The sequence below is a fragment of the Ziziphus jujuba genome, chromosome 4, assembly GCF_031755915.1.
Source record: "Ziziphus jujuba cultivar Dongzao chromosome 4, ASM3175591v1".
Taxonomy (NCBI): domain Eukaryota; kingdom Viridiplantae; phylum Streptophyta; class Magnoliopsida; order Rosales; family Rhamnaceae; genus Ziziphus; species Ziziphus jujuba.
In genome coordinates this window covers 7,627,730-7,653,307 of record NC_083382.1, presented here as the reverse complement: position 1 = coordinate 7,653,307, position 25,578 = coordinate 7,627,730, and the positions used below count along the sequence as shown (strand labels likewise).

General features: G+C 32.3%; 3 protein-coding genes across 6 annotated transcripts; 2 read left to right on the top strand and 1 right to left on the bottom strand.

Annotated features, from left to right (window-relative positions):
• LOC107416584 (transcription factor JUNGBRUNNEN 1) lies at nt 1-5,040 on the top strand. 2 transcript variants are annotated; one of them, XM_025072640.3, is made up of 3 exons: nt 1-445; nt 1,931-2,247; nt 4,138-5,040. In XM_025072640.3, the coding sequence occupies exons 1-3, from the start codon at nt 229-231 to the stop codon at nt 4,555-4,557; spliced, it is 954 nt and encodes a 317-aa protein (XP_024928408.2). In that variant the 5' UTR covers nt 1-228; the 3' UTR covers nt 4,558-5,040. The 2 variants fall into 2 exon arrangements, with proteins under 2 accessions (XP_024928408.2, XP_015880584.2); XM_016025098.4 differs by having other exon boundaries at nt 7-445; nt 1,928-2,247; nt 4,138-5,034.
• Nucleotides 5,041-6,149: 1,109 nt separating this feature from the next.
• Nucleotides 6,150-11,995, bottom strand: LOC107416590 (uncharacterized). 2 transcript variants are annotated; one of them, XM_016025104.4, is made up of 10 exons: nt 11,854-11,995; nt 11,629-11,736; nt 11,155-11,216; nt 10,962-11,045; nt 10,816-10,847; nt 10,598-10,679; nt 9,071-9,299; nt 7,957-8,184; nt 7,463-7,755; nt 6,150-6,748 (listed from the first exon to the last, which is right to left on the bottom strand). In XM_016025104.4, the coding sequence occupies exons 1-10, from the start codon at nt 11,875-11,877 to the stop codon at nt 6,382-6,384; spliced, it is 1,509 nt and encodes a 502-aa protein (XP_015880590.2). In that variant the 5' UTR covers nt 11,878-11,995; the 3' UTR covers nt 6,150-6,381. The 2 variants fall into 2 exon arrangements, with proteins under 2 accessions (XP_015880590.2, XP_015880592.2); XM_016025106.4 differs by having other exon boundaries at nt 11,629-11,733; nt 11,854-11,994.
• On the top strand, nt 11,978-23,794 carry LOC107416583 (anaphase-promoting complex subunit 5). Of its 2 annotated transcripts, XM_025072616.3 has the most exons (21): nt 11,978-12,058; nt 12,448-12,784; nt 13,343-13,502; nt 13,633-13,754; nt 14,255-14,504; nt 15,653-15,830; nt 15,938-16,016; nt 16,132-16,217; nt 16,702-16,831; nt 16,956-16,988; nt 17,402-17,650; nt 18,075-18,152; nt 18,262-18,521; nt 19,386-19,445; nt 19,529-19,596; nt 20,145-20,250; nt 20,344-20,485; nt 21,291-21,389; nt 21,842-22,106; nt 22,978-23,045; nt 23,495-23,794. In XM_025072616.3, exons 2-21 carry the CDS (start codon nt 12,614-12,616, stop codon nt 23,654-23,656), a joined length of 2,766 nt encoding a protein of 921 aa, XP_024928384.3. In that variant the 5' UTR covers nt 11,978-12,058; nt 12,448-12,613; the 3' UTR covers nt 23,657-23,794. The 2 variants fall into 2 exon arrangements, with proteins under 2 accessions (XP_024928384.3, XP_060672192.1); XM_060816209.1 differs by lacking the exon at nt 11,978-12,058 and having other exon boundaries at nt 12,169-12,784.
• The last annotated feature ends 1,784 nt before the right edge of the window (nt 23,795-25,578 follow it).

The window sequence follows — 25,578 nt, the reverse complement described above, 5'->3', positions numbered from 1 at the left end:
TTTAATTTAATTTGTTTTAATTCCACCAAAGTCATGGGATATGAGCACAGATTATGAACGACTTGCTTTGAGGTGATAATCTTCATCACCAAAGTCCGTGACTTGACCTGGGCTATAGCCAATATTTATGATTTACTATAAGAAGCTTCTACTTTCAACTAAAAGTATAGCCTTCAAGACGCCAGAAAAGAGAGAGAGAGAGAGAGAGAGAGAGATCGATCCGCGGATATGGAGGTGAAAAAGATGACTAGTAATACTAATACCAGTTCAGAGAACAATAAGCAGGTTGATCAAGAAGAAGTTATGCTTCCAGGGTTTCGCTTCCATCCCACTGATGAAGAACTTGTAGGATTTTATCTTCGACGAAAAGTGGAAAAGAAAGCTATCAGTATTGAACTCATCAAACAGATTGATATCTACAAATACGATCCCTGGGATCTTCCAAGTATGATATATGGGTTTGCTAATTTCAAATTTTAGTTAATTTCTTAGTGTTTTCTGGCATATTTGTTCTGTTGTAGGTACTAGTTTGAACAATTTGTAACTTTGATTTACATCCATATATGATGGATAAGCTGTTCACCAAAAAAGATATATGTTGTATAAGCTGATCATAAAACATGATTTATATATATTATAAAAAATCACCAAGCGAATCAATAAACTAGAAGCAATTAAGATTAATTTTAAAGTCAAATATAGTCTTTGTTAATTGTAATCTGACAAACCGTATATATATTTTTTTTGATTCCCTCATTTTATTATGATTTTATTAATTTTTTTTACTAGTTTTATTGAAAGAATAATTAATTAATTAGCACCTTGAATCTTACATTCTATTAAGCTTCAAATTCTTTACCTCAAAAGCTCAAAAACATTCTATAAAGAGTAATAAGCAATTTCTCATATTTGAATATTATGTTCTATTGATAAATAATGTTAGTTCGGTTGGTAAGCCATCTATACATGAGAAATTATGAGTTTTAGACATAAGGACGAGGGAGGAAATTATTATAAATGATTAAAAAAATTATATTCTATTAAGGTTCTCTCTCTCTCTTTATATATATAGATACACACACACACATACACATAAATGCAATAATTGATGACTTGGACAGTTGGATTGATTCACCATTTAGAGCAAATTAACTATGTACCTACATACACACAAATGTATATCCTGCATCGGATCTCCTTCTGCCTAAATTTAGAAGCTTTGAAGGGAAAAAAAAGAAAGAAAAAAAAGGGATTTTACATACACATTCTGGTGTCTTCTTTTAATTAATTGTCTTCTACTATCTAATTTACGGGTCAAAACAAAACCTTCATGCATGAACTCCGTCGTAAATTATCATTTAGTTTTATATTTGAATACTAGTAAAAACCAAAAAACATTCATCTTCAGCAGGCATTATATATAGATATATATATTAATTAGTTTATTTCTTTGCTTATTATATACTTTTGACTATATAGTTGCAAACTAGAAGAAAAGTGATATTTATCAATTAAATTAAAAAAGTTTAAACTTCAGTGGTTATTTGCCGGCAAACTGGCGGCCTAACTACCTTCAATACTATAGAGTTTGAAATTCAAAATCTTCAAAGCATTTATTTGTTTTCAATATATATTTTCTTTTTGGACTTATTTTTGTTTTCAATATTTAATTATTAATATACAAAAATTATAATAGTTTTTCCATTTATCTGGAGCAGGCATTATATATTTAGACTGATCAAATCAAACTTCACTTCTGTTTGTCTTTAAGTGTTATTTTTTTTTTTTGTGAGAATTTATAGATTGTCTAAATTTTCTAGATGGAGACTTATTAATATTTCCTTGCGAATACCTTCAATATATTATATTTGACTTTGCCTATAGCTCTCTGATCTGAACAATTTTCATTTTGGTTGTAACGTTGAAGAAGTTAGCACTGTGGGAGACAAAGAATGGTACTTCTTTTGCATAAGAGGGAGAAAATACAGGAACAGCATAAGGCCAAACAGAGTTACTGGATCTGGATTTTGGAAAGCCACCGGCATCGACAAGCCGATATATTCAGTAAAAGAAGCTGACCACCATGAATGCATTGGTTTGAAGAAGTCTTTGGTGTACTACAGAGGGAGTGCTGGTAAAGGCACCAAAACTGACTGGATGATGCATGAGTTTCGTCTTCCACCAAATGGCTTACCCACCACCTTTCCAAACCTTAAAGAAACTACCACTTCTCAACAATTAGAAGCTGTAAGATTTAAATTGATTTTTTTTTCACTACTTATTTCTTCTTTTCTTCATCACTTGCATTCTATTAATTTCATTCACGAGTAACGTTACAGCCATTAATATTTACTATTTATCAACTAGTTTAATTATTAATTATCTCAAAAGTTTAAATTATATATTAGGAGGTAGTTCATTATATATTTTATATTTTTCTTTAATATTTTTTCTCATATATAAGCTGGTCTTTTTTTTAAGCTGTTTTTCAATCTTTACATATGTTTTTGATTGTTTGAGTGGAATTATTGAATTATAAATCTAAAATTTTAAATATTTTTAATTCTAATATCAAATTAAATTACTATTTTTTTAAACTTAAACCAATATTATAAATTAAATTTATATAATAATAATGGAAAAAGTAATATAAATTAAATATGAATAAAAAACCTCTTAAATAATCAAATGATATAAATTAAATATGAATAAGAAACCTCTTAAATAATCAAATAAATGAAATATAATACAATACACAATAGTAAAATATTGCTGTCACATAACTTACTTTACTACTAACTAAATAAATAAATTGAGATTTCAAATGATTTCCCGTTTTAAGAGGTCGGTCATATATTCATATTATCTTAACAATTCTTGCTATGGCCTTTTTGAAAACCAAGTATATAAGTGGCTAAATCACTAGTGACTACAATAATTGGTCAAAATAGATACAAAAGTTGTGGCTAGAAAGCCCCTTTAGCTGTAGGAGAAAAGTTAGCTACCGACTTGTTAATCACTTTTGTTTTGTTGCTACCGTAATGCTTACGTCTTGCAAAATATTTTTCTTGTTACAGCTAGTGGGTAGTGATTCTATATACAGTAGTTTTGTCTCCTGTAGTGCAATGACTCCTAATTTGAATCTATAAATTCAATATCAGAATAATAAAAGAAAAAAAAAGAATAATAGTTAAATTGCTTTTGAAATGTAAACCATGCATATATACAATTCTAAAGTGAAGTTTATAAATGGTGTGTGATACTATATATTCAATTTAGTTTAGATAACAATATTTTTAACTTTTTAAGTTGAGAACAAATAAATTTAATCCTTATAATTTTTGAATTTGAAATGATATATTACTTTTTATCAAATTAATTTTAAATACTTAAGTATATTTATTATCATTTTAAAAAGTTGAGAATATCTTCTGTTGAACATCTTTGATTGTATACATACATATATAATTTTGATATGTTAGAAATCTGTTTCTAAATTTATGTTAAATATCTAATGATATGACAAATGCTAAATGTTGCCGTTTGCTTCATTAGGATTATGTTTTCAGTAGATATATAAACATATAATTACAATGTTGCATTTTAAGCTAATTAATCAATGATTGTTTTCAAACTGGTTATATTTTTCCTGGTGTGAGCATCTCTTTGTGCTAGAGCTATGGGGTCAAATATTGCACCCATGGTCCCGCTTGTTGAACGGAAAAGTCATAATTTACTTTAATAATATTGATCACTTCAATATGATTGATTTTTTTATATTCTTTTCATATATTAGTGACATTAGCTTGCCAATGAATATTCAAGTACTTCAGAATTTTAATTAGTTTTCATTACATGAATTCTCTTGCCATATAGTTTAGTAAATAAAATTTGGTGAAAGAAATTTGATTGCCTTAGCAGTTCTCTTATTATGAATAATATTAGAGGTAATAAATAAATCTACTAGTATATATATTAAGTCATGTGCTATATTTTATCAATTAAGATATTAATATAACAAGTAATTTGATTACCTCTAAGTATTATTATATTATTATGACATTTTTTTTTGCCAGATAGCCTTCGATATGCTAATTTAAATCAATTACTTTTTATTACATGAATTTTGGGTTGCAGGAAGTGTGGACAATATGCAGAATTTTCAAAAGAATCCCATCTTACAAAAAATACATACCAGATTGGAGAGAATCCACAACCAGAACGATTAGTCCTACAAATTCAAGTTCTAAAACATGCAGCTTGGAATCCGACTACAGCGAGGCGCCACGGCGGAGCTTCAAAGAGTCGACGGTGGTGCAACATATCGAAAGAAAACCGGCTGCCACCACAGAACATGTTGGTGGTGAACCGAACCGGTGGTTTGTAGGGCAGTTTAACCCTGTAGTTCAAGCTCCATTTACAGCTTCTTATCATCCTACAAGTTTATGGAATAATCCTAATGGAGGAGATGATTTCTTTATAAATGGAAACTGGGATGAGCTCACACCTATGGTGCAGCTGGCCGTTGATCCATCCCAACTTCATGACTGTAGATAAGTAGATCTATATATATATATATATATACATATAAATATATGCATGCATGCAGTTTGAAACTTGGCTTAATTACTTCTTTTTGATTGCTTAATAACTTTCATTTTCTTTATTACTTAATTTAGTAAAAGTAAGAAGTAATAATTTGGTAGATAGTAAAAATCCATTTGGTATGTATAACTGAACAGAATTGTACCAGTCTATTTTAAATATCATCTATTTAAATTGGACTAACTCTGATTCAAATTAGTTCAGTTATGCTTATCGAATGGGTTTAACATTTTTTTTTTTTTTTAATTATTAGGTAGACACTGCAGTTTTTCTTTTTTGGTAGAAGACACTATAGTGAGACTAATAAATATACTGTTTGTATTGAACACTTTGTACATTGGTTGCTAATATTAAACAGTTCTATGGTTATCTTTGACAATTTTTGACATATGCATGGGATCATTTACAATTATAATTAGTGATAAATGATTGATTATGGGTAGTAAAAATATGTATTGCAGGTGAGATATTAGTTTTTGCTTGAACCATTTATATATATATATATAATATTTATAAAATTATTTATTTTTCGATACATATATATATATATATATATATATATATATATATATATATATATATTTTGAATGTTCAAGGTGAGAGGGTCAGATTCAGACTTTTAATTTGGGTGGACTTTACCATTTATCGTTTTAAAACTTAGCTGATAACTACAAATTATTCTCATATATATTATTTTCCAAGTGGATTGAAAATTATAAAGGATTTGCTGTCTTCATCAGCATTATGTATTTAAGATTTGTTAATAGTGAGTTTATTAATTTATCTAACCAAGTTTGTAGAGTTTCAATATATAGAATTTCAAAAAATTAATACATCATTTGTTTCCATAGTTTTGTCAATTTAGAAACAATTAAAATTATTAACATCATCGTTATAAAACAATAAAAACCGTCTATAAAAGAAAATAAATTAGTGCTATAAGCAACATTTTGTCTACATCGATCACTCAATGCTACTTCGTGGAAATGGTGAACAAAAATATTATATTATGTGTAAATTTTTTAACGAAAAGAGAACAAAGCTGCTCCCTTCCTTCCTCGTCAAAGTGCAAGTTTCGCGTTTTATTTATTTATTTTTTAAATCAAACCCACTAGATAGCAAATAATGATAAAAGAGAACCAAGAGTCTATAATAAAAAAATCTGTATATATATATTTATATTTTTATCTTCTATAAAATTCAACAAAATATCCTGATTGGCTGTTTTCCACCCCAAATTGAATAAATATGTCATTACGTGACTTAATCACATCAAATTTCTAACAAAAATTAATCAAATCAAATAGCTAAAAAATGTCAGAATCAATCCAAATTACTACAGAAGTTTCTTTCAGATTAGATTGACATTTTGATAATATTCAATAGGGCAAAATTTTTTATAAAGAAATAATAACAGTAAACAGTGTAAGAGGTCCAGATTATCTATAAAACAACAAAATTTTCAGATTTCAAATCAGAATTCCAATTAGGCTCTTTGCTCAAAATATTATAAATAGTTCAAGAAAGAGAAAAAACGCTCCCCATAAACAACTTCAACTGGAATTCATATTCCTTCATTATGAAGAAGAAACTCAACAGCACAATATCGACATAAATGAACCTGTTGATAACAGCAGTTCAATTTATGAATTGGAAAAACTACACCATAAAAGTTTCACATTTCTCCTATAAATCACTTCTATAAAAGACTGGCATATTCCTACACTCTTCTAATGATTTTGGTCTTCTGTAAATCTATTATGACAATTTCATTTTTCAAGGCTGATGAAAAGAGTTTGGTCCTTGCCGATCATGATGGCTGGTAACTGGTTGGCTAACAACAGGAATATCCAAGCTGCTTGCTTCTGTCTCCGGTGAGATTTCTCTCACATCAGCTATCCTTGATTCTGTTGCCTGAATATCGCTCCATTCGCCTTCACCAACTGGACGGAGGTTGACCTGATCCCCTGCCACATGGACTACACTCTCACCTGATATTGAAATTGCTCTAGAAACGCTAAGGCATGCTTTGTCAACATTCTCCTCAGACAAATCTACATGTTTTGTCAGAGGAAGGATGTTTCCCATATCTGAGCAAGATTCAGTCTTTTCCTCAAAGACTTGCTTTGTATCAATGTGATGCCTGTTCACAAGGAAAATATAAAAATGTCAAACCTTATTCATCCACAGAAACAGCTGAGAGGTTTTGTTATCCATTACTTACATGAGAGGTGTCAATATTATTCATTCAGTTAAAATAGCGAAATCAATACCAGAAAGCCCAAGTAAATGGGCATCTCCATGACACCGAAAAGATGGCAAAATAGCTAAAATACGGCAGGATCCACCAACAAATAAGATTCACAGCACAGCTACAGTTTAAAAGGCAAAATTGACTATCTAGAGAAAAATTGATCTTTGCTTTATATGACAGATCACAAAAGTGCTACCATATGAGAATTTAGAGTGGAAATGGAGGTTGATGTCACACCAACATGCATAACACCTCCCACCCCAATACCAAACAGATTACCAGAGAAGAGAATTTCAATACAGCCAAATTATACACGACTTTCCTTCCCCCATATTCTCTCTCTGCATGCAGAGATATGCAAAGTTATGTGACTTATCTCAAATCAATACTCTCTATTTCATTTTCACTCATTAACATTTATATGGGTTATAATTCAATATTGTCCTAGATTCCCCTTTTCATATTGGATTGGACCAGAACTATAGTTGCATCATTGTGTTGTTTGTGCCTGCCGTTAAGAAAAATGCTCAAGTATGAAATCAGTCAAGAAATAATCATCCAAGAAAGGTGTATGTATTGCATAAGAGGGACACAATGCGAAACCTTTGAAGTTGTGCTTGTAACTTATTTACATATGCTAGAAGCTCTTCTTTGTCTTTCAAAGCAGCAGACTCCTTCTGCACAGCCTCCTTTATTTTAGATTCAGCATCTGCCTCCACAACCCTGACCTTCTCGTCTGCTCTCACAACAGCTGCTTCCAGTATCACAACACGCTCCCTAGCTTTTGCAAGCTCAGAACGCCACATATGTGCCTCCTGAAAAGCAGAATCTCTCTGCTTGATCAATTGATCTCTTTCTTTACTTAACGCCATTATTTTTTCTTCATATTCCCTTAGCTGCAAAACAAATAAAACCCCAAAGAAACCAGAATAATGTCGAATCAAATCAGTTTATCTCTTTACAACCGAATACAATCTACTAGGGTGAAAAAGAGGAAATTATGAGAGATCCTTTAACTCATTTACTTCCTGTAATTATATATACAATCATAATACATAATGAAGTACAGTCCATTGTGAATGAGTGTTAATCACAACCTTCAACCTGGAGGACTCCAGCTGATTCTCTGAATCTTTTCTTAACCGCTCAATTTCTGCACAAGCGATTCTCCTTTGCTCATCCATTGTATGTGCTGCTGATGCTGCGGCCTCAGCAGCTTCAGCTGTCTCAGATAATTTATCTGCTATATCTTTTATAGTTGAATCCCTTGCACGAAGATCCCGAGCCAAATTTTGAAGTTCCTCATCCTTGACTCGAAGTGTCTCCTGCAAAAAATGATTAATTGATGAGAAAGAAAACTTGGGTGGAAAAAACTGATAAAATAATTGGATTTCAAATTTCAGCACTGATATAGGTAGCCACATGTCAAGCAAAGCATCATGCAGGACTTTTTCAAAGAATAAAAGGTATCTTAGCAAGCCCATACTGGTTCCACATTTGTATTATGAGGCCTATTCCAGCCCCAACAAGATGAAAAATGTAACTAAAGCACAGTGCATTCAGTTCAATTGAAGAAAATACCGCCAGGAAAAGTTACTGTTAATGGGAGAGTTAACACGACAATCCAGCAGAAAAACATCATAATGGCTTTAAAAAACATAACCAATATGCTATAGAAGTTGCCAAGTTCCTCTACAAAAGATAAAGAAGCATCATTGTTTGAGTTACCTTCTTATTAATATCTAAAATTTACCTGGTGGTATAGGTTTTATGTGTTGCACAAAAGAACATCAAGCACATAGCATGACACATGTTTTAAATCTTTCTTATTGCAATTCTCATCCTTTCTTAGCAAGTAAATTTGTATTTTATTATATGAAACAAAACTTATAGTTACGTTCAGTACAGATCCTTCTTCTAAGTTTATGTTCAATACATATCCATCTTCTATGTGTACGATGGTCATGTGGAAGTGTTAATTATTTTTAAAGTTGGATTTCATAGAGTACAAAGTTCAAGAAGGGTTCATTTCTTACCGAACCAAACTGGATATGCATTTTGCAATTGATTAGTATATTTATCATCATAAGAGAGATATAATACCAAACAGGATATGCATTTTGCAATTGATTAGTATTCTTATCATCATAAGGGAGATATAATCGTGTGTCGTCTAATGATGCAGACAAGCTATAGTCCTGTAGCACATACCTTCATGATGGTAAGATCATCCAATGGACCATCATCTGTCTTATTGGTCATCATCCCCAAAGCATTTCTCAGGGATATCTGCATTGCTGCTTCAATTTCTTTGGAACATTCCAAAGCAGTAGAATTGGCAGCTGCAACAACTGCTGCGACAGTTCCTAATTTTGCAGAACCATTGCCACTTAAGGAATTCACAGCCTCCTTATGGGCCTTTAGGACCAGCTGTGTTGCCCTGATAGTTAAAGGCAAAAATAAAAGGAAAAGGTAAAAAGATGAAAATAAATATGACATTAAAACACAGGGAAAATAATGTTGCAACTGATGTGGTCCTTAAAGGATGTAAATGCACATTCATTAGAAGAAGGAAGATCCACCAAATGAAATTCAAATTACCAAACATCATACATATTAACAAGTCTGTTTCACAAGATCATGCCTTGACTTTTAGGTTACAAAGCAAAGGACATTTGCTTATCGATATCATTTACGTGATAAAGACTAAGAACTCTGAGGATTATGAAAGCATCTTATCTATGAATCGCTAACAAAATGTATTTCCAAACACAAGTATAAACATGACATTATTCACTACATTAGTAAAAAGTGCCCAGAATGCCATTAGAAAAGTTAAATGCTAGCTAATGCAAACAGAGTGCTGTTTTTCCTACTACCTTCTTGTACTATGACATGTCCTTTCGGTTGTCTGTTAACTTTTATTAATGAAAAAGCGAAAAACAATGAAAGAAAGGCCATTGGACAAGTGAAGGTGGTTACCAGAAAAGCATCAACATATTCCTATTTGTCCATTTTCCAAGAAATTAAACAACCACAGGAAAATTTGAAATACAGAGAAATTACTAGAAGTTATGCATCCCTTCCAGTTCCACCACCTAGCACCACCACATCCATCTTCCAAAAGACAATATAAGAAAATCTCCATTGAAAAAATAACATCTCAGTTGATCATATTCTTGATATTTATTCAAGAGAAACAATACCAGATACTAACAGCACTTTCTCATTCACTTTCTTATTTTTTATTTTCTGATTGAAATTTACATATCAACATCAGTTGCTATTTTACATCTTTAAAGTACAAATACTCTGGTCATATGACTCTTCAACTCTAATGTTAACTTCATATTCACCTACCTTTGCAGTGGAAAAAGTTCAAAAGTAATTATAATGGTGCCTACTTCATTTGAACATATAGAACAGATCACAAAATTATAGAAAGTCTTGTGAATGAAAAGTCTAAAACCATCAATCCCCATTCCCATTGTAAAAGCAATTTCAACACGTCTCCTACATATGTTTTGACTTGTACAGGCAAGATAATGCAATATATTCTTATGAAGCAGATAAAGTTACGTGTATATTTCTAGAACTGCACAGCTAAAAATATGTGGCAAAATATAGAGTAGCAGATGCACAGAAAAAGAAGTAATATCCAATGAGTTGCAATGTCAATATAATCAAATGAAGTCAATTCAAAAGATTCAGCTGATTGCAGAAGGGGAATCAACTTACTGTAAAGTTGATACCCAAGCTCTAGCCGCACCAGGAGTTTCTGCACAAAGGAAGTAGTCCTTTTTCTGTGGGGTTCCTATATCTAGAGAATATGGTTAAGAAGCACAGGTATTACATTTGATCAAGTTATTAAAATTTTTATACTTTAATCGAAGAGAAAAAATAAAAAATTGTTTTTCTGTACTGCTAACAGTGTTTGAGTAGATAAATATGGATACAGAAACAGCAGCCATCATACTTTGGTAGCCCACTAAAAAGAAATTCCAAAAAGAGAAGCTATGTCAGTGACATCAAATATAAAACCTGTTGAATAAACTAGCAGCTGAATGAAAAATAGGGTTCATCTGGAAAACATTAAGCTTACTGGAAGTTCACAGGAGAAATAGTGATCGTGCTATTTGCATCAAAAACAATGGTTCCCTTTACAGTTGGCTCGTTTCTCCTAATCCTGTAGCAACGCAATTAACAAAGCGAATGTAAATCGTCAATTGCATTATGCAACAGAATAGAACTAGGAAAAGATTGATGCACAATTTTTTTTTTTTTTAAAAACTTACTTGTATTCCATTCTTCCAGTAGTAGGATCTAAGATCATCCACCTCTCATTCCATTTTCTCAGCTATTAAAATCGAAAATACAAAAATGTCAGCTAATTTCCAAGCCAAAAAAAGCAGTATCTTGGGCAAGTTTTAGGTTCTTCAACAAAGATCAAGTTTTGATATAAAATTTTGGTAAATCCCCAATCACCAAAATGGGTATTACCCTTCATGCTTAAAGATTACACATTATCAACAACTCCCAACTCTCTAACTCAACAATTTAGTAGCTTGTGACTACATTTTCTCGGCATTATATTTTTCCCCAATTAATCAAAAAAGAGGTCTGCAAATTTACTTCCATAATTCAAAAGGAAAAAAAAAAGAAAAAAAAAAGCAATTTCATTTCTCTATTTAGAGCTAATTTGAAGCACAAAAAATCATTAGCGATCGAATCAACAATGTTTGGAGAGAAAAAGAGTTAAGGGATCGTACTGTTTCGGAGCGCTTAAGGAGTGGACCCTGAAGCAAATTCCTACCAGAACCCGAGGCTAACTGCCGCTTGATCTTCTCCAAGCTGTTTTCTGCGTCCTGAGCTCTCTGCTAACATCAAAATTATCCACCCCCCAAGCACAATAATCAAAAAACCCTTCGATACAGAGAAATACACACACACACACACACACACACACACATATAGAGAGAGAGAGAGAGACTCACCATAGAAGCACCATTGGAGGCCATGGTAGATCAGAGTTCAGGAGGATCAACAAATTCCGTAGGCGATTAGGAAAATTTGAGGACAACGTCAGAGAGCAAGTCGGTTGGGGCTTTTTCTTTTTTTTCTTTTTTTTTTTTTTTTTGGGGGGGGTGTGGGGGGGTGGTTTCTGAGTGTGGCTGTTAGGTTCGTTTCATGGACTTGCAGGTGAGCATTTTCCTTTATTTTCTTTCTTTCTTTCTTTGTTTTTATTTTTTAAAAATAAATGATAAATAATAAATTTTGAATAGTATTTTGGACAAGCTAACAAGTTTTCGTTTTTATTTTATTTTTATTTTTTGACTTGGCGAAATTGTGTTTGCTTTAATACTCTCGTTCGCATTTTCTCAGCTTCCAATCAAGTTGATCTTGTACCGTTAAAATTATGCTCCACCATTTGATCCCCAAACTGAAATAACCATAAAATTTGTTTTTTTTTTTTTTTTTTGGCCTTTTTATAAAAAAATATATTTTTTTAAATTTTTGTTTGAGTTGAAAAAATTGATCATATTTGGAGGCTTTGCTTTATAATTTTTTCCCGGTTCTTTTATTTGAAGATTCATTACATATCCAAAACCCTCAAAACCCTAGAAGAGGAACTACTTCCAATGCAAGCACTGAACTAAAACCCTAATCGGCGACCTGTTAGCTCCGATCGATCATCGGCCGGCCGGCAGGCAAACCACGAAAGCTAAAACCGGAGAGAGATTCGAAGAGCGACAAATGGCAGGGGTTCTGAAACCACCAGGAGCATTTGCAGTGACACCGCACAAAGTCTCAGTCTGCATTCTGCTTCAGATCTACGCACCGGCTGCTCATATCTCAGTTCCTTTCCCTTTCTCTTCCGTCGCTCAGCACAACCGTCTCGGATTGTTCTTGTTGGCTCTCACTAAGGTACTTCCTCGGTTTCTTAATTTTTCTTCTTTTTTTTTTTAATCGGTGAATTTGCGAATTAAAACCTTATAGTTACGGAATTTATATGTTAATTTTGCTTCTAATGGAACTAAACTAAGGTTGGGTTATTTGTTACAATTATTGTTTTTTTTCTTGGATTCCTCTAGTGCAAAGCTGGTGGTTCTTGCTTCTTAGTCATCAGGAATATAGAAAATGGAAAATGGAAAATGGTATTTGGATAATCTATCACTCTCTATCAGCAGAGCTTTAGGCTTTGAGTTCTTACTCGAAATCAGTAGCTTATGTGCAGTAAGATCTCTGAAAGGTTTTTTTTAAAGTTGATGGAACTTCCTTAATTTCTCATTAATCATTTATTACACAAAATAGCAACATGGATATGATTACTTGTCCATTGAAGCACTTCCACTTTCAAATTGGAAAGCTTTAGGTTCGTTCAAGACTAGCAGGTTATTTGTGGCTCATTCTCTCCTTTGAATCCACGAATGGCTGGTAACTTAAAAGTATACAGCAATATGTAATGTCGTACTTCTTTTCCAGGCATGTGATGATATTTTCGAGCCAAAACTAGAGGAACTAATCAGTCAACTGAGGGAAATTGGCGGCTTATTGCATCATTGGTTAACTGATCATTTAACAAATAAGCTATCAACTCTATCTTCACCCGATGATTTGTTTAACTTCTTCAGTGATATGCGAGGTATGTCGACTATCTCTGTTGCCATTTCATATACATTTCCAGTTTTTTGTATTCGTTTTCCTTTTAATGGTTTCATTCCTTGTTCTTATTGTTTTTTTATCCAAATAATTGGTTTTATTTTTCTATTTAGGAATCCTTGGGGGCACTGATTCAGGTGTTGTGGAAGATGATCAGGTTATTTTGGACCCAAGTAGCAATCTGGGGATGTTTCTACGGCGTTGTGTTCTTGCCTTTAATCTATTATCATTTGAGGTATTATGCATTTTGTTGATGGTGGTTTCAGTTCGTGTTTTTTTATTTTATTTCTGTTTTATTTATTTGTTTATTATTATTTTTTTTTGGTCTTGTTTGCTACGACTATAATTATAATGTATTTTAGGCTTACTTTTAATATTCTCCTGAAGTCTGTGATATTCCTAATTGCATAGTGTTGTTTCCTCATTGCTATAATTGAACTGTGGTACAATGTTTACCAGGGTAAAGGTATATTTTTCACTAGCAGTGAAGCAAATGTTGGCGATGGGCCAAAATTAATTCTCTGACATGCATGCCAAACTTCTGATATGTTCTTGTTTTATTATTTTTCTTCCCCTCTCTTGCATCTGTGTTATTGGAAGGACTTGTTGTGGATGGGTAGAAGTCTGTTATTCTCAAATAGCCTCTTTTTTTTTTTTTTTTTTTTTTTTTTTTTTTTTCTTTTTTTAAATAAAAAAAAAAAATTATATTTGTTGTAATTTTAAAATTCAATGCAGGGTGTGTGCCATCTTTTGACAAATTTAGGGATCTATTGCAAAGAAGCCCTCTCAAATTGTCCTCCTTATGAAGCTCAACATTTAGACGATTCTAGTAATGACTTGGAAGTGCTTTCACAATATGAAAACATGGATCTGGAGAATTTTGTTTTTGAGAAGGTCACTGAAGAGATTGAAGCTAGGGAAAGGGCCAGTAAAAGAGTTCCTTTTCATCTTCATGTGCCCAAAGCCCTGTGTGGTCTGGTTGAAGGTATAAATACTATATTTTGATGCTTCAGTATTCAAATGTAGTGATCTCACACATTCATAATGGTTCATTTGCTCAAAGACTACTACTTAAAATTGAGATTATGGAGTTTCTAGAGAACCAATTAGGTCTCCCTTAATACTCTTTTGAGATTGTACACCAAAATACAATAATGTCTAGTTAAAGCCAATAGATCCCTTTTGTTTAAATTTGTGAAGTAACTCAAAATCCATTTCCATTATCCAATGACCTTTTTTAAACATGCTTCATTTTATTGACAGCATATTAAATAAGAAACCACAGGATTTTAGATGTCATATGGTGTCAGTTTCACCATCTTGTCTAATGTGCTGGACTTCACCATTGTTTTGGAAGAGGCTGTTCTCAGATTTCTCTCCCTTTTGTAGTTCCAGCGCTTAAGTTTCTGAAATATTGATGTAGCCAACTCCAGTTCTAGTTCCCAAAACTCTCTTTATGATCAAATTCATTTTATATCCTCTTCAATTCAAAAGTGATCAAATTCATTTTATATCCTCTTCAATTCAAAAGTGCAGAAGTTCTTTAAGTATGTGTTTTGAGCATCATTTCAATTATTATATCAGTAAAGAAAAATAGGGGGATCTTGCCTCATGGTGGCCCTTCCAAATACTTAATTTGGATTCTACATTTCAACTTCATTCTTTTGAGAAAATATGGAATCAATTATAGAGCTCTCTGAAGTCTATCTTTTTACTTGTCCTAACTTCCTAGGTCCAACTAGACTTCAGACACTCTTAAGCAACCTGCTTAGTTAAGTTCTCTCTTTCTGTTATCTTTGTTTTCTTTTTAAATTTTGTTAATAAATCTAATTTTTAATGATTTCAAAGAGAGAGCCTGGCGGATCACGCATTGTACCTCAATTCTTATTGAAGTTTATACAATCATATTTTGAATTAAGGCAAAATCACTTATAATCTTATGTAAATCCCCCACTTACTTTCTTTTCTTCTCCTCAACTAGAATATTCCAAAACTCTTCTAGCTTTGTGAAAGATCCCTGACAAATTTGAGATGCTATTTCCTCCATCTCACTATTTTGTTTTTCTACACACTTCTCTTTAATTTTAGCATAGCAATATAACAACAATCATACTCAAGTAGAGCAATCTGCAGATATTGAGGTTCTTGTTGACCCTAAATCCAAACACGGTGACAAAGGCAGAGAAGTTTGTCAGTATACACATTCTACAAGCGATGCATTAAGAGATATTGATCCTAATGGTGGTATGTTTCTCCGCACAAACTGGCAGATACAAGGATTTCTACATGAGCAAGCTAATGCGATTGAAAGGTAAATCATATATTTACTGCTTCTGTCTTTGTTATTTTATTTTTGTTTGCTTTCTTATTTAAAGCAGTCTAGTTTGTTCTGTTTCTCAATTAATATTCCTGTGGCAGGCATGGAGGTTCTTACTCTTTCAATGCTTTTGAACTTATTATGAAGCAGCTTCAGAAATATGCACCTGAGCTACATCGTGTAAGTAACTTGCTTATTTATGTATATGTTTTTACTTTTCAGTCCTTTCGATTATATGTTTTTAATTAAACTTGAAGCACTTTGCCTTCTTCCCATGTATTTTATTCTGATGCAGGTTCACTACCTGCGTTACTTGAATAGCCTTTATCATGATGATTATTTTGCTGCATTAGAGAATCTTCACTGCTACTTTGATTACAGGTAGGACCAGACTTTGGCTCTCAGTTTACTTCCTAAACATGCTAGTGCTACTCACAATTGCTAAGTGCTACTCACAATTGCTAAAATTGCAGACTCTACCCCTGATTATTACTATCCTTTCTCAAAAAAGAGGCTCTATTTATTAATCAAGTGGTCAGATATATTAATACTTCTTTCATAGCTATTCGCGCATAGCATCATGCTTTATATGAGTTTGAAACAGCAATTTCCCTGATGATCTTAATTATAGTAATTCCCACGCTATTTCACATCTGAGCAGTCAGAATTTCTTGGTTGATTGTGTAACCTTTACTTTTTGTTAAATAACATTCATCAGAAAGTTTATATTATCATATTAGTATGGTGCTATTTTGGAATTTGGACTCTGCGTCCTGGTTTGTTCTGTTCTTAAGCATCATTTTACTACTGTCTAAGGAAATTATGTACCAGAAAGGAACTTATCCAATTAATGATGGGACTAAAGTGCAGGGATCGAAGGATTTGATTATGTTCCTCCTTCATCTGGTTGCAACAGTCTAGGAAGATATGAAATTGCTTTGTTGTGTTTGGGGATGATGCATTTCCACTATGGGTACCCAAAGCAAGCTTTGGAGGTGAGTATGTGGAGAGGTTTCCCCTTCTTCCTTAGAGTCCTTTTCTTGATATTCTTCTATAATGTGCTGGACTAACAGAAGCTGTCCATATGGTTTAGTAAATGTGTTGTTTGATAATTTTCAGGTTTTGACTGAAGCAGTTCATGTTTCTCAACAGGTATTCCCTGAGTTTATGTCTTTCACTTTTGTTATCCTATGTTACTTAAACATGTATATATCTTCTGCTTATCACCCCCCCACCACAAAAAAAGAAAAAAGAAAAATTATCGCATCTTGTGCTGAGAATTATTCTTCTCCTTAAGATAATATTGGAGTTTCTTTTTCTTTTTCTTTTTATTTTTGCTTTTGAGACAATCTTTGTTTTGAAGAAATGAAAACACTACATGATGAGACTTGATTTATTACTCGGAACTGTTTTTTGTGTATCCAACTATAGGTGATATACGGCATTTACAGTTCTTTTGATTGATGTACATGCATCTTTATCTCTTTTTAGGAAGTTTTATAATATTAACCTTACAGTGATATATATTTGTTATAAACTGAGGCATTGTGACTCAACTTTTCCAGCAAAGTAATGATACCTGTCTCGCATACACATTAGCAGCTATCTGCAACTTGTTGTCTGAAACTGGTATCTCAAGTACAACCGGAATACTGGGATCATCACTATCACCTTTTACCAGTATAGGCATTTCACTGTCTGTTCAGCAACAATTGTTTGTGCTTTTGAGAGGTTCTTTGAAACGAGCAGAAAATTTGAAGTTAAAGCGATTAGTGGCTTCCAGTCATCTTGCAATGGCTAGATTTGATTTGACTGTAAGTTACAGAACTACTGTCTACAATACTGGATTTTTTTTCCTTTATTGTAGTTTTTTTTTTTTTTTTTACACTTTTCTGTCCCCTCTTAGTTTTTTTATTGGAGGGCATTGTTACTGTTCATCTTTTCCTCATAATTGTGTAAGTAACGTTTTCTTATGGCATGGGTCACCGCTGCAAGTTTATGTAGTAGCAGCATTTTTGTGCTACTATTTGTACTAGTTGCTGGTCCAACTTCTCCTTTAGTGGATAAGATTTACCAGAGTTAACCAACCAACTTTTATATGCAACAGGTGCATCACTTCATATTTACTAATCTTGAGATTGTACAGATATTCTGTACTTTTGGATTATAATATCTCCTATAACTTATATAATTATTTTCAAAATCATGTAAATTGAACTATTGTATTATCCTTTGCAGCATGTGCAAAGACCTCTGCTATCATTTGGTCCCAAAGCTTCCATGAAACTAAGAACATCCCCAATTAATGTTTGCAAGGTAAAGTGGATCCTGTGACGTTGTCCTTTCTTTTTGCATATTTATGATTGCTTCACATTTTTTATGATTGATAATGTTCTCTTTTCCTTATTAATTATAATTTTTGCAGGAACTAAGATTGAGTTCTCAGTTGATTAGTGAGTTTTGCACTGAAACTTCTGCAATGACAAATGAGGGTGATTTTAGTACTGCATGGCTTAAGAATTTACATAAACCTATGGGTTCACAAGTATTATCTGAAGAAAGTGGATCCGGAAGTTTTAATGTTTTCCAATGCTGTGCACAACCAAGTTCAATTCCTGGGTCCGTGTTGCAATTAGTTGGTTCTTCATACTTGGTCCGTGCCACTGCATGGGAGATATATGGCAGGTAATCTTAATTAAAGACATGCTTAACTTTCCTTTCCTCTTTTGTTATTCAAAATTAACTTGTGAAGATTTTGATGATACTTTGTTTTCCTATTGATACGGTGGGCGTAAAAATAAATCCTAACTAGATTTCATGGTAGCTTGTAAACTCAGATTTCTTGAGTTTGAGTTGACTGGATGATAATGCAGTTCTCTGTGGATTGGTCCCAGGAAGTTCCCTGTGGATTGTTATTCTTTCATGTGCTATACTGACATTCTACATGGGCATATGTACCAGATATTGGACAAGGATAATGTCTAACAAGTAGGATATGCAGGAAGGGGAAATGTCATTGAATAATGTTGTTTCTCAGAACTCTTTATGCATAGGTTTTTCTTTGAGGCCTGGGGTTTGCATGGGGATATTTTCAGTATGTATCATCATTCTCTTACTTAAGGCCTAGAGCTTCTGAATAACTTTTCCATATGGAAATTTTAAAAATACTGCTACATGATTTCTAAATCTGAGAGTTGAAAATTATTTGGATATGAAGAGAGAGAGAAAATTTTTAAAGAATGTCGGTGGATATTTTTAGTTCCCTTGCATTATTATTTTGCCAGGTGAACATACATGTTTATTCCTGGCGGTGGGTTTGTAGGGTGCCTCCCTCGCTTACCCATTTTAGAAATCATGAATACATGTATGTTTTTGTCTATATTTAGCTAAGATAACCAGAAAAGTGGCTGCCTTTTCACTTCCACGTTATGTATGTTTATTTATTATTATCTAATTATTTTATTGTTGAAATCTATTCTTTCAAACTGCTTACTTGGTGTACAGTGTCGTGCTTTTTTAATATATTTTTTTTACCCTGTCTGCCATCAGTTCCTCTCTTGCTAAAACAAATGCGCTCGTTTATGCAACTTGCTTTTCTGATGTTTCAAGGTAATCATTGAAACTGTCACAAACTTTTGAGACCTTGTTCCTATTTCCATCCTAATTCATGACATATTCTTGGACATCCACAGTACCTCTGATGCAGCATTAGCATATGTGAAGCTTATCCAACATCTAGCGGTTTTTAAAGGATACAAAGGTTAGATTGAATACTTGAACGCCTTTGTAGTATCTTTCAATCCCTATTGGAATCCTTGAATTTGTTGATAGATACTTGATGTGAAAAACAATTACTTGTGCAAAAGACTTGAATTGTTAGCAACTTGTTTGAAGTAATGGTTTTCTTTTCTCGCCATATTAGTTATGGTTGATCACTGGCTTTTATTTTCATTTTTCTTTGACTGTAGGACTTCTTAACGGCGTTAGCATTAGGTATGAAGACTGGCACAATTGAATATACGTGTTCTTTCATTTAGCGTGTTATATAGTACATGTTAAGGTTACCATGTGAGTTTTGAGCATCTGCAAATTAATTTAACAGTATTCTGGACAGCTATTTTGCTTGGCTTCTGTTTCCTTTGTGGCTAATAGCATACTGTTTCACGTGTAACAAAACAGAAAATCAAAAATAATAATAATAATAATAATAATAATAATAATAATTATCCCTTACTCTGGTACATATACACACAATGATGTGCTTTTATTATTAGGTTAAATTTATATTTTATTCCTGTCCATTTCTAGAGGCTTTTGCTGCTCTTAAAATAGCTGAGGAGAAGTTTTTAACTGTATCAAAGTCACGAATTTTACTACTAAAACTGCAGCTTCTTCATGAGCGTGCTTTACACCGGTAAGCATTTGTGACATTCTTTGCATGTTTTTTAAATACATAGACAGTTTATTTAAATAATTTGCACATTTGTAATGTAATGCTATCATTTAGAGGACATCTGAAGCTTGCTCAACAAGTATGTGATGAGCTTGGAGTTCTGGCCTCATCTGTTACTGGTGTGGACATGGAACTGAAGACAGAAGCAAGCCTTCGTCGTGCTCGTACATTGCTTGCAGCAAACCAGTTTAGTGAGGTTTGGTATTTTCAATGCATTGAACTTCTTGGCTTGTAGCCAAGTAATTTGTCTGCCAAACGCATGGCAGAAGCATGGAAGAGCTACTTTTGTAACCTCTATTTCATTTTTTGTATGTTTCTCTTGAAAATGCAGACAAATAATTTTTTCTTGGATGAATGCCTACTGCCAACAAGGATTAGTTTCTCTTCATAGACAAAGGAAAAGATAAATTAATGTCTTTAAGAAGTAGCTTGTTGGTTAGATTCATGTTAAAAAAATGAACGTTGTCTCATATATAGCATATGTTATGTTGTTCATAGCATACATACCCATAATGGAGCTCAATAGGGTTTTTAAAAATACAATATGGTTTGACATATCTGAAGTTGGAGTGGGGCTACTGGATGTAAAAAAGGCTACCTCTAGGCTAGAGCAGTGGCATTCACACTATTGAGCAGCTCAAAGATACCACGAGCTTGTCCTTATTGTACTAAATTAAATTTCTATTGATGTGCCATTGGTATTTTTAAAGAATACAAATAAATATAAGAGGCAAACCTATTTCGGCCTATTTCCTGAATCTTCATACCTTTCTTTCTATTTCTAATGTTCCTTTTTGGCAGTTTTGAATTTCCATGTGTAACTTAAAAGCAAAATCTACAATTCCAATTAGAAACGTATTTAGTTTAGTGAAGCAAACTTTTGTACCTTGGTATCACAACAAGTTTGTCTAACTCTGTGTTCTGACAAAAGGCGTAATGTTCAATATGCTTCTGTTGGCCGTTTGAGTTTTCTTATATATTTTAAGCATTGTTCTTTGCAGGCAGCAGCAGTTTCACACTCCCTCTTTTGCATGTGCTACAAGTTCAATCTGCAAGTTGAGAATGCAACCACACTTCTTTTGCTTGCAGAAATTCACAAGGTACGATAATATATTTGATATACTGTCTGCTTGAATAGGTTCAGTTGTCCTCCTAAACAAACACACACTCTGACACTGTTAAGTGAAAGCCTGATGCATTCATTTAACTTGCACATGTAAATGAATAAAACAATAGCAAATGTACAAATAGATGGATGAGCATTAGGCAGTGAGAATTTTTGTACGAGACTAATCTGATGATGACTAATATCAATGTGTTATCCTGCATTAGTTGCTAATAATATGTTTATGACTGCTGACGTGGTGGGTTCATATTTCTTGTTTATCAACATCTTATCAATTTTATATTTGCATGCCTATTCTTTCTTGGTCTAAATTTGCTATTTTGAAACGATCTTTTTTCAATTTCCTATTTCTGAATTTGATATTTCCTGCCTTTCTTATATATATATATATATATATATATTCAAGTAATTATTTGTTTTCATCAGAAATCAGGCAATGCTGTTTTAGGTCTTCCATATGCATTGGCAAGCCTCTCATTTTGCCAGTCATTTAACTTAGATCTTCTCAAAGCATCTGCCACACTCACACTAGCTGAGTTATGGCTCTCACTTGGATCAAGTCATGCAAAGAGGGCATTGGCCCTCATACATGGGGCTTTTCCAATGATTCTTGGTCATGGAGGACTGGAACTCCGTGCTCGTGCCCATATTGTCGAAGCAAAATGCTATCTATCTGATCCAAACTTTTCAGGTTCTTACTTAAGCGATGTCTTATTTCTAATTATTAATTAGTACATTATTCCTTCCTTTCCCATGAACACCATAGCAACGTATTACAATGTTGTTGTTATTGTTGTTTTTCCTCTGTGTGTGTGTGTGTGTGTGTGTGTGTGTGTGTGAGAGAGAGAGAGAGAGAGAGAGAGAGAGAGAGAGAGAGGTGATGGGATAGGCTGGTGGCACTGATATGAAGACAATGGTAACCTTTAAAACATTGACTGACATCAACTCTAACCATCCTCAGAGGCAAGAACTTCTAGCTTTTGCTGTCATGTCAGAGGAGACAAGGATACTCTGAGGGCTGGCTAATGACATGACTGATCGTGAAATTGGATAATAATGAGAAATTTAGAATTTAAATTTGTGCATGAAGGAGCACTGGCTCCTCAAAATCCAGCATATTAAAATGAGTGCCATGTGGAAAAGAAAATATAACTATGTTCAGGTTGATGTAATTGTATTTTTCATACTAAATTGACATTTATCTAAAAATAATTGAGTTTTCCCATCAACCACAACTAAAACTACCTGAAAAGCATTTACCTGGACCAAACTAACCTAGTTGGGCGGTATCAGACAAGTTTTGGTTTTTTTCACACTACAGATCAACCTAATTTTAGGTGATTACCCAAAAAAAATAAAAATAAAATAAAAAATAAAAACTTAAAGTCTGAGGACAATTGGATAATGCTATAAATATGGAATTCCATTATATTTATATAAATTGTGTTCTTAAACCATTCAAACATGGCCTTGAATTGCTTACTTGGAATGACTACTTTAATGTTTTTTTCTTCTGACTGAATCGAGTATGCTTATATTCCTGTCCTGGCTTTTCTCTCTAGTTTCTGAGAATTCTGATGTTGTACTGGATCCTCTAACTCAAGCTTCTGATGAACTGCAAGTTCTGGAGGTAAGTTCGTTTTGAGTTTTATGTTATGAATATTTGTTTCATAGATTGAGAATGGAAGATTTTTCCCATAAACTCTGTCAAATAGCAATCTATTTGTAGTAGTTTCTGCAGTCATTATGCTGCTAAGACAGAAGAAAATATGATATGAAACAAATAATAAAGAAAAAAAAAATATATATATATACACACACACACACACACACACACACACACACACACCCCAAGGTTTTCTTTGTAGATTAATAAAATGTCTCAATAGAATGTTATCACTCACCTCTTTAGTTGGTATGTCAGAGGGATAGAGTCTTTCAGTTTTCCCATTGGGTTCAGCTATGTTGGTGATGATTCATTGTAACGTTGTTGAAACGAACTCCAATGTATTTATTTGTTTATGGCATTCGAGTGTCATTATTGTTGCTAATGGAATGAAAATGCATATGGTGGCTCAGTATCACGAGTTGGCAGCTGAAGCTTTCTATTTAATGGCAATTGTATTTGACAAACTGGGGAGACTAGACGACAGGGAAGAAGCTGCAGCTTCATTCAAAAGGCACATACTGGCCCTCGAAAATTTTCAGGATGAGGAAGATCCTCTTGTCAATATGTTGTAAAATTGTTATAGCTGTGTATATGCATATTCAACTTATAGTTTACCCAAAATGGTTTTTTTTATTTATTTTATTTTATTATTATTACTATTATTTTAAGTCCCTTGTAAAATATATGTAAACATAGCAGTTTCATTTTCATTTATTTTACTCATGTTGAGAATTTTAGTTTAGGTTTTTTTTGTTTGAATTTTATAGAAAGTAAAATTACCAAATTGATGTCTCCTAAAGTAGTTAGATTAGATGGACAAATCCATAAATATTTTTTATCCTCATCTAATCATTCCTATGTAGTAAATTAAAATCCATAGAGTATTAATTTATTTAGGAATAATATTTTTTTCAAGAAAAAAATTGTAGAGATGAGGATTCAAATTCAATATTATTATTCTATTATGCATATTTTCTTTATTACTGTATGGATATATATATATATATATATATATATATTTTAGAATATTAGAATGCAAGTTTTTTAAGAATAAAAGTTTGAGAATCAGTACACGTATGGAAGAAATACATTTTACAAAATTTTAAAAAATAAGAATTGTAGCATCTTGTGAATAAACTAAAGTTACTAGAAAATAAAGTTTATTACTAAGAGGATGTATTTAATTTACAATTTGATAGATTTGAAATGAGCCATAGATTTTAAAGAATTTGATGGATTGTTATGAAATTCTATAGACTTCATAAAGATTTTATAAAAATCCAACGAAATTTTTAAATTTAAGATTAGATTTTATATTGATAATTTTTTTCACAATTTCATTATTAAAATTCTTTCAAATTCATTAAAATCCATCATTTTTTAAAGTTTTTTAAAATAAATGATTTTTTAAATACCACCAGATTTTAAGAGAATTATATAAAATTGTAATTGAATACATTTAGATTTTAATGGATTTTTATAAAATCCATCAAAATCTGAATTGGATATCATTAAACTTGTATATATTTTTTTAAAATTTATATCGAATATCTCTAAACTTTTAAAAACTTTTAAAATCCTTCAAATTCTAAATTGAATACATCATCTTAAAACACATTTTAAACGTTTTATTTGCAAAACGTAATTATATGAGAATTTCTAACATTACTGTACAATAACAAATATTTAAAAGAATAAAATATCTAAAAAAAATCTGCATAAATATTCAAAAAAGTATATGAAAGGAACATTTATTTTCAAAACTAGCAAAAAAATAAATAAATAAAGATTTGTTTAAAGTAATATATAAAAAGAAATAAAAATTAATAATTTTATAAAATTTTATTTTTTGAAATTAATGAATAATTTGAAAATTGGTATAAATGATCAATAAATAAGTTTTTTTGATAAATAAAAAGATGCCTCCTGGTAGTATCTGGGCATCAGAACTTAGTCATGTGCCATGTGATATTGTGGTAAAGGACCATCCGAGACAATAAAAACAATTATCAAGACTCGAACATCAACTTCTAGATCCGCAGGCAGGCGTAAAGACTGAATTGTTTCTTTTCACTAATTTACCACGTTCGGTGGTAAATGATCAATAAAAACGTTAGTAAAACATCAATATATATTTTGTTATTTTTTTTTATAAACTTGTAAAGTATGATTAGGTTTAATTTTGAATTGACATGAATAGATTGATTTGGCTTATTATAAAATCGGTCAAAACATAATATTCGGGATAAATAAAAATGGTTAATACCACCAACAGAGCCACACAAGTGCCCCCCTAAAGTTTTTTGGTTTTTAATTTTTCTCTTTATTTTCTTTGTTTATTTGACAATTTTGCCCTATTTTCCATAGTTGTGGCCCCTCTGACCTTTTATTTTGATGATTTCCCGGCAACCAAACCTACTAACTGCTTTTGAATTGCTAATCCAAAAAGCCTTTATATCAGATATATATTATCAAATTTCTTAAAACAGGTATT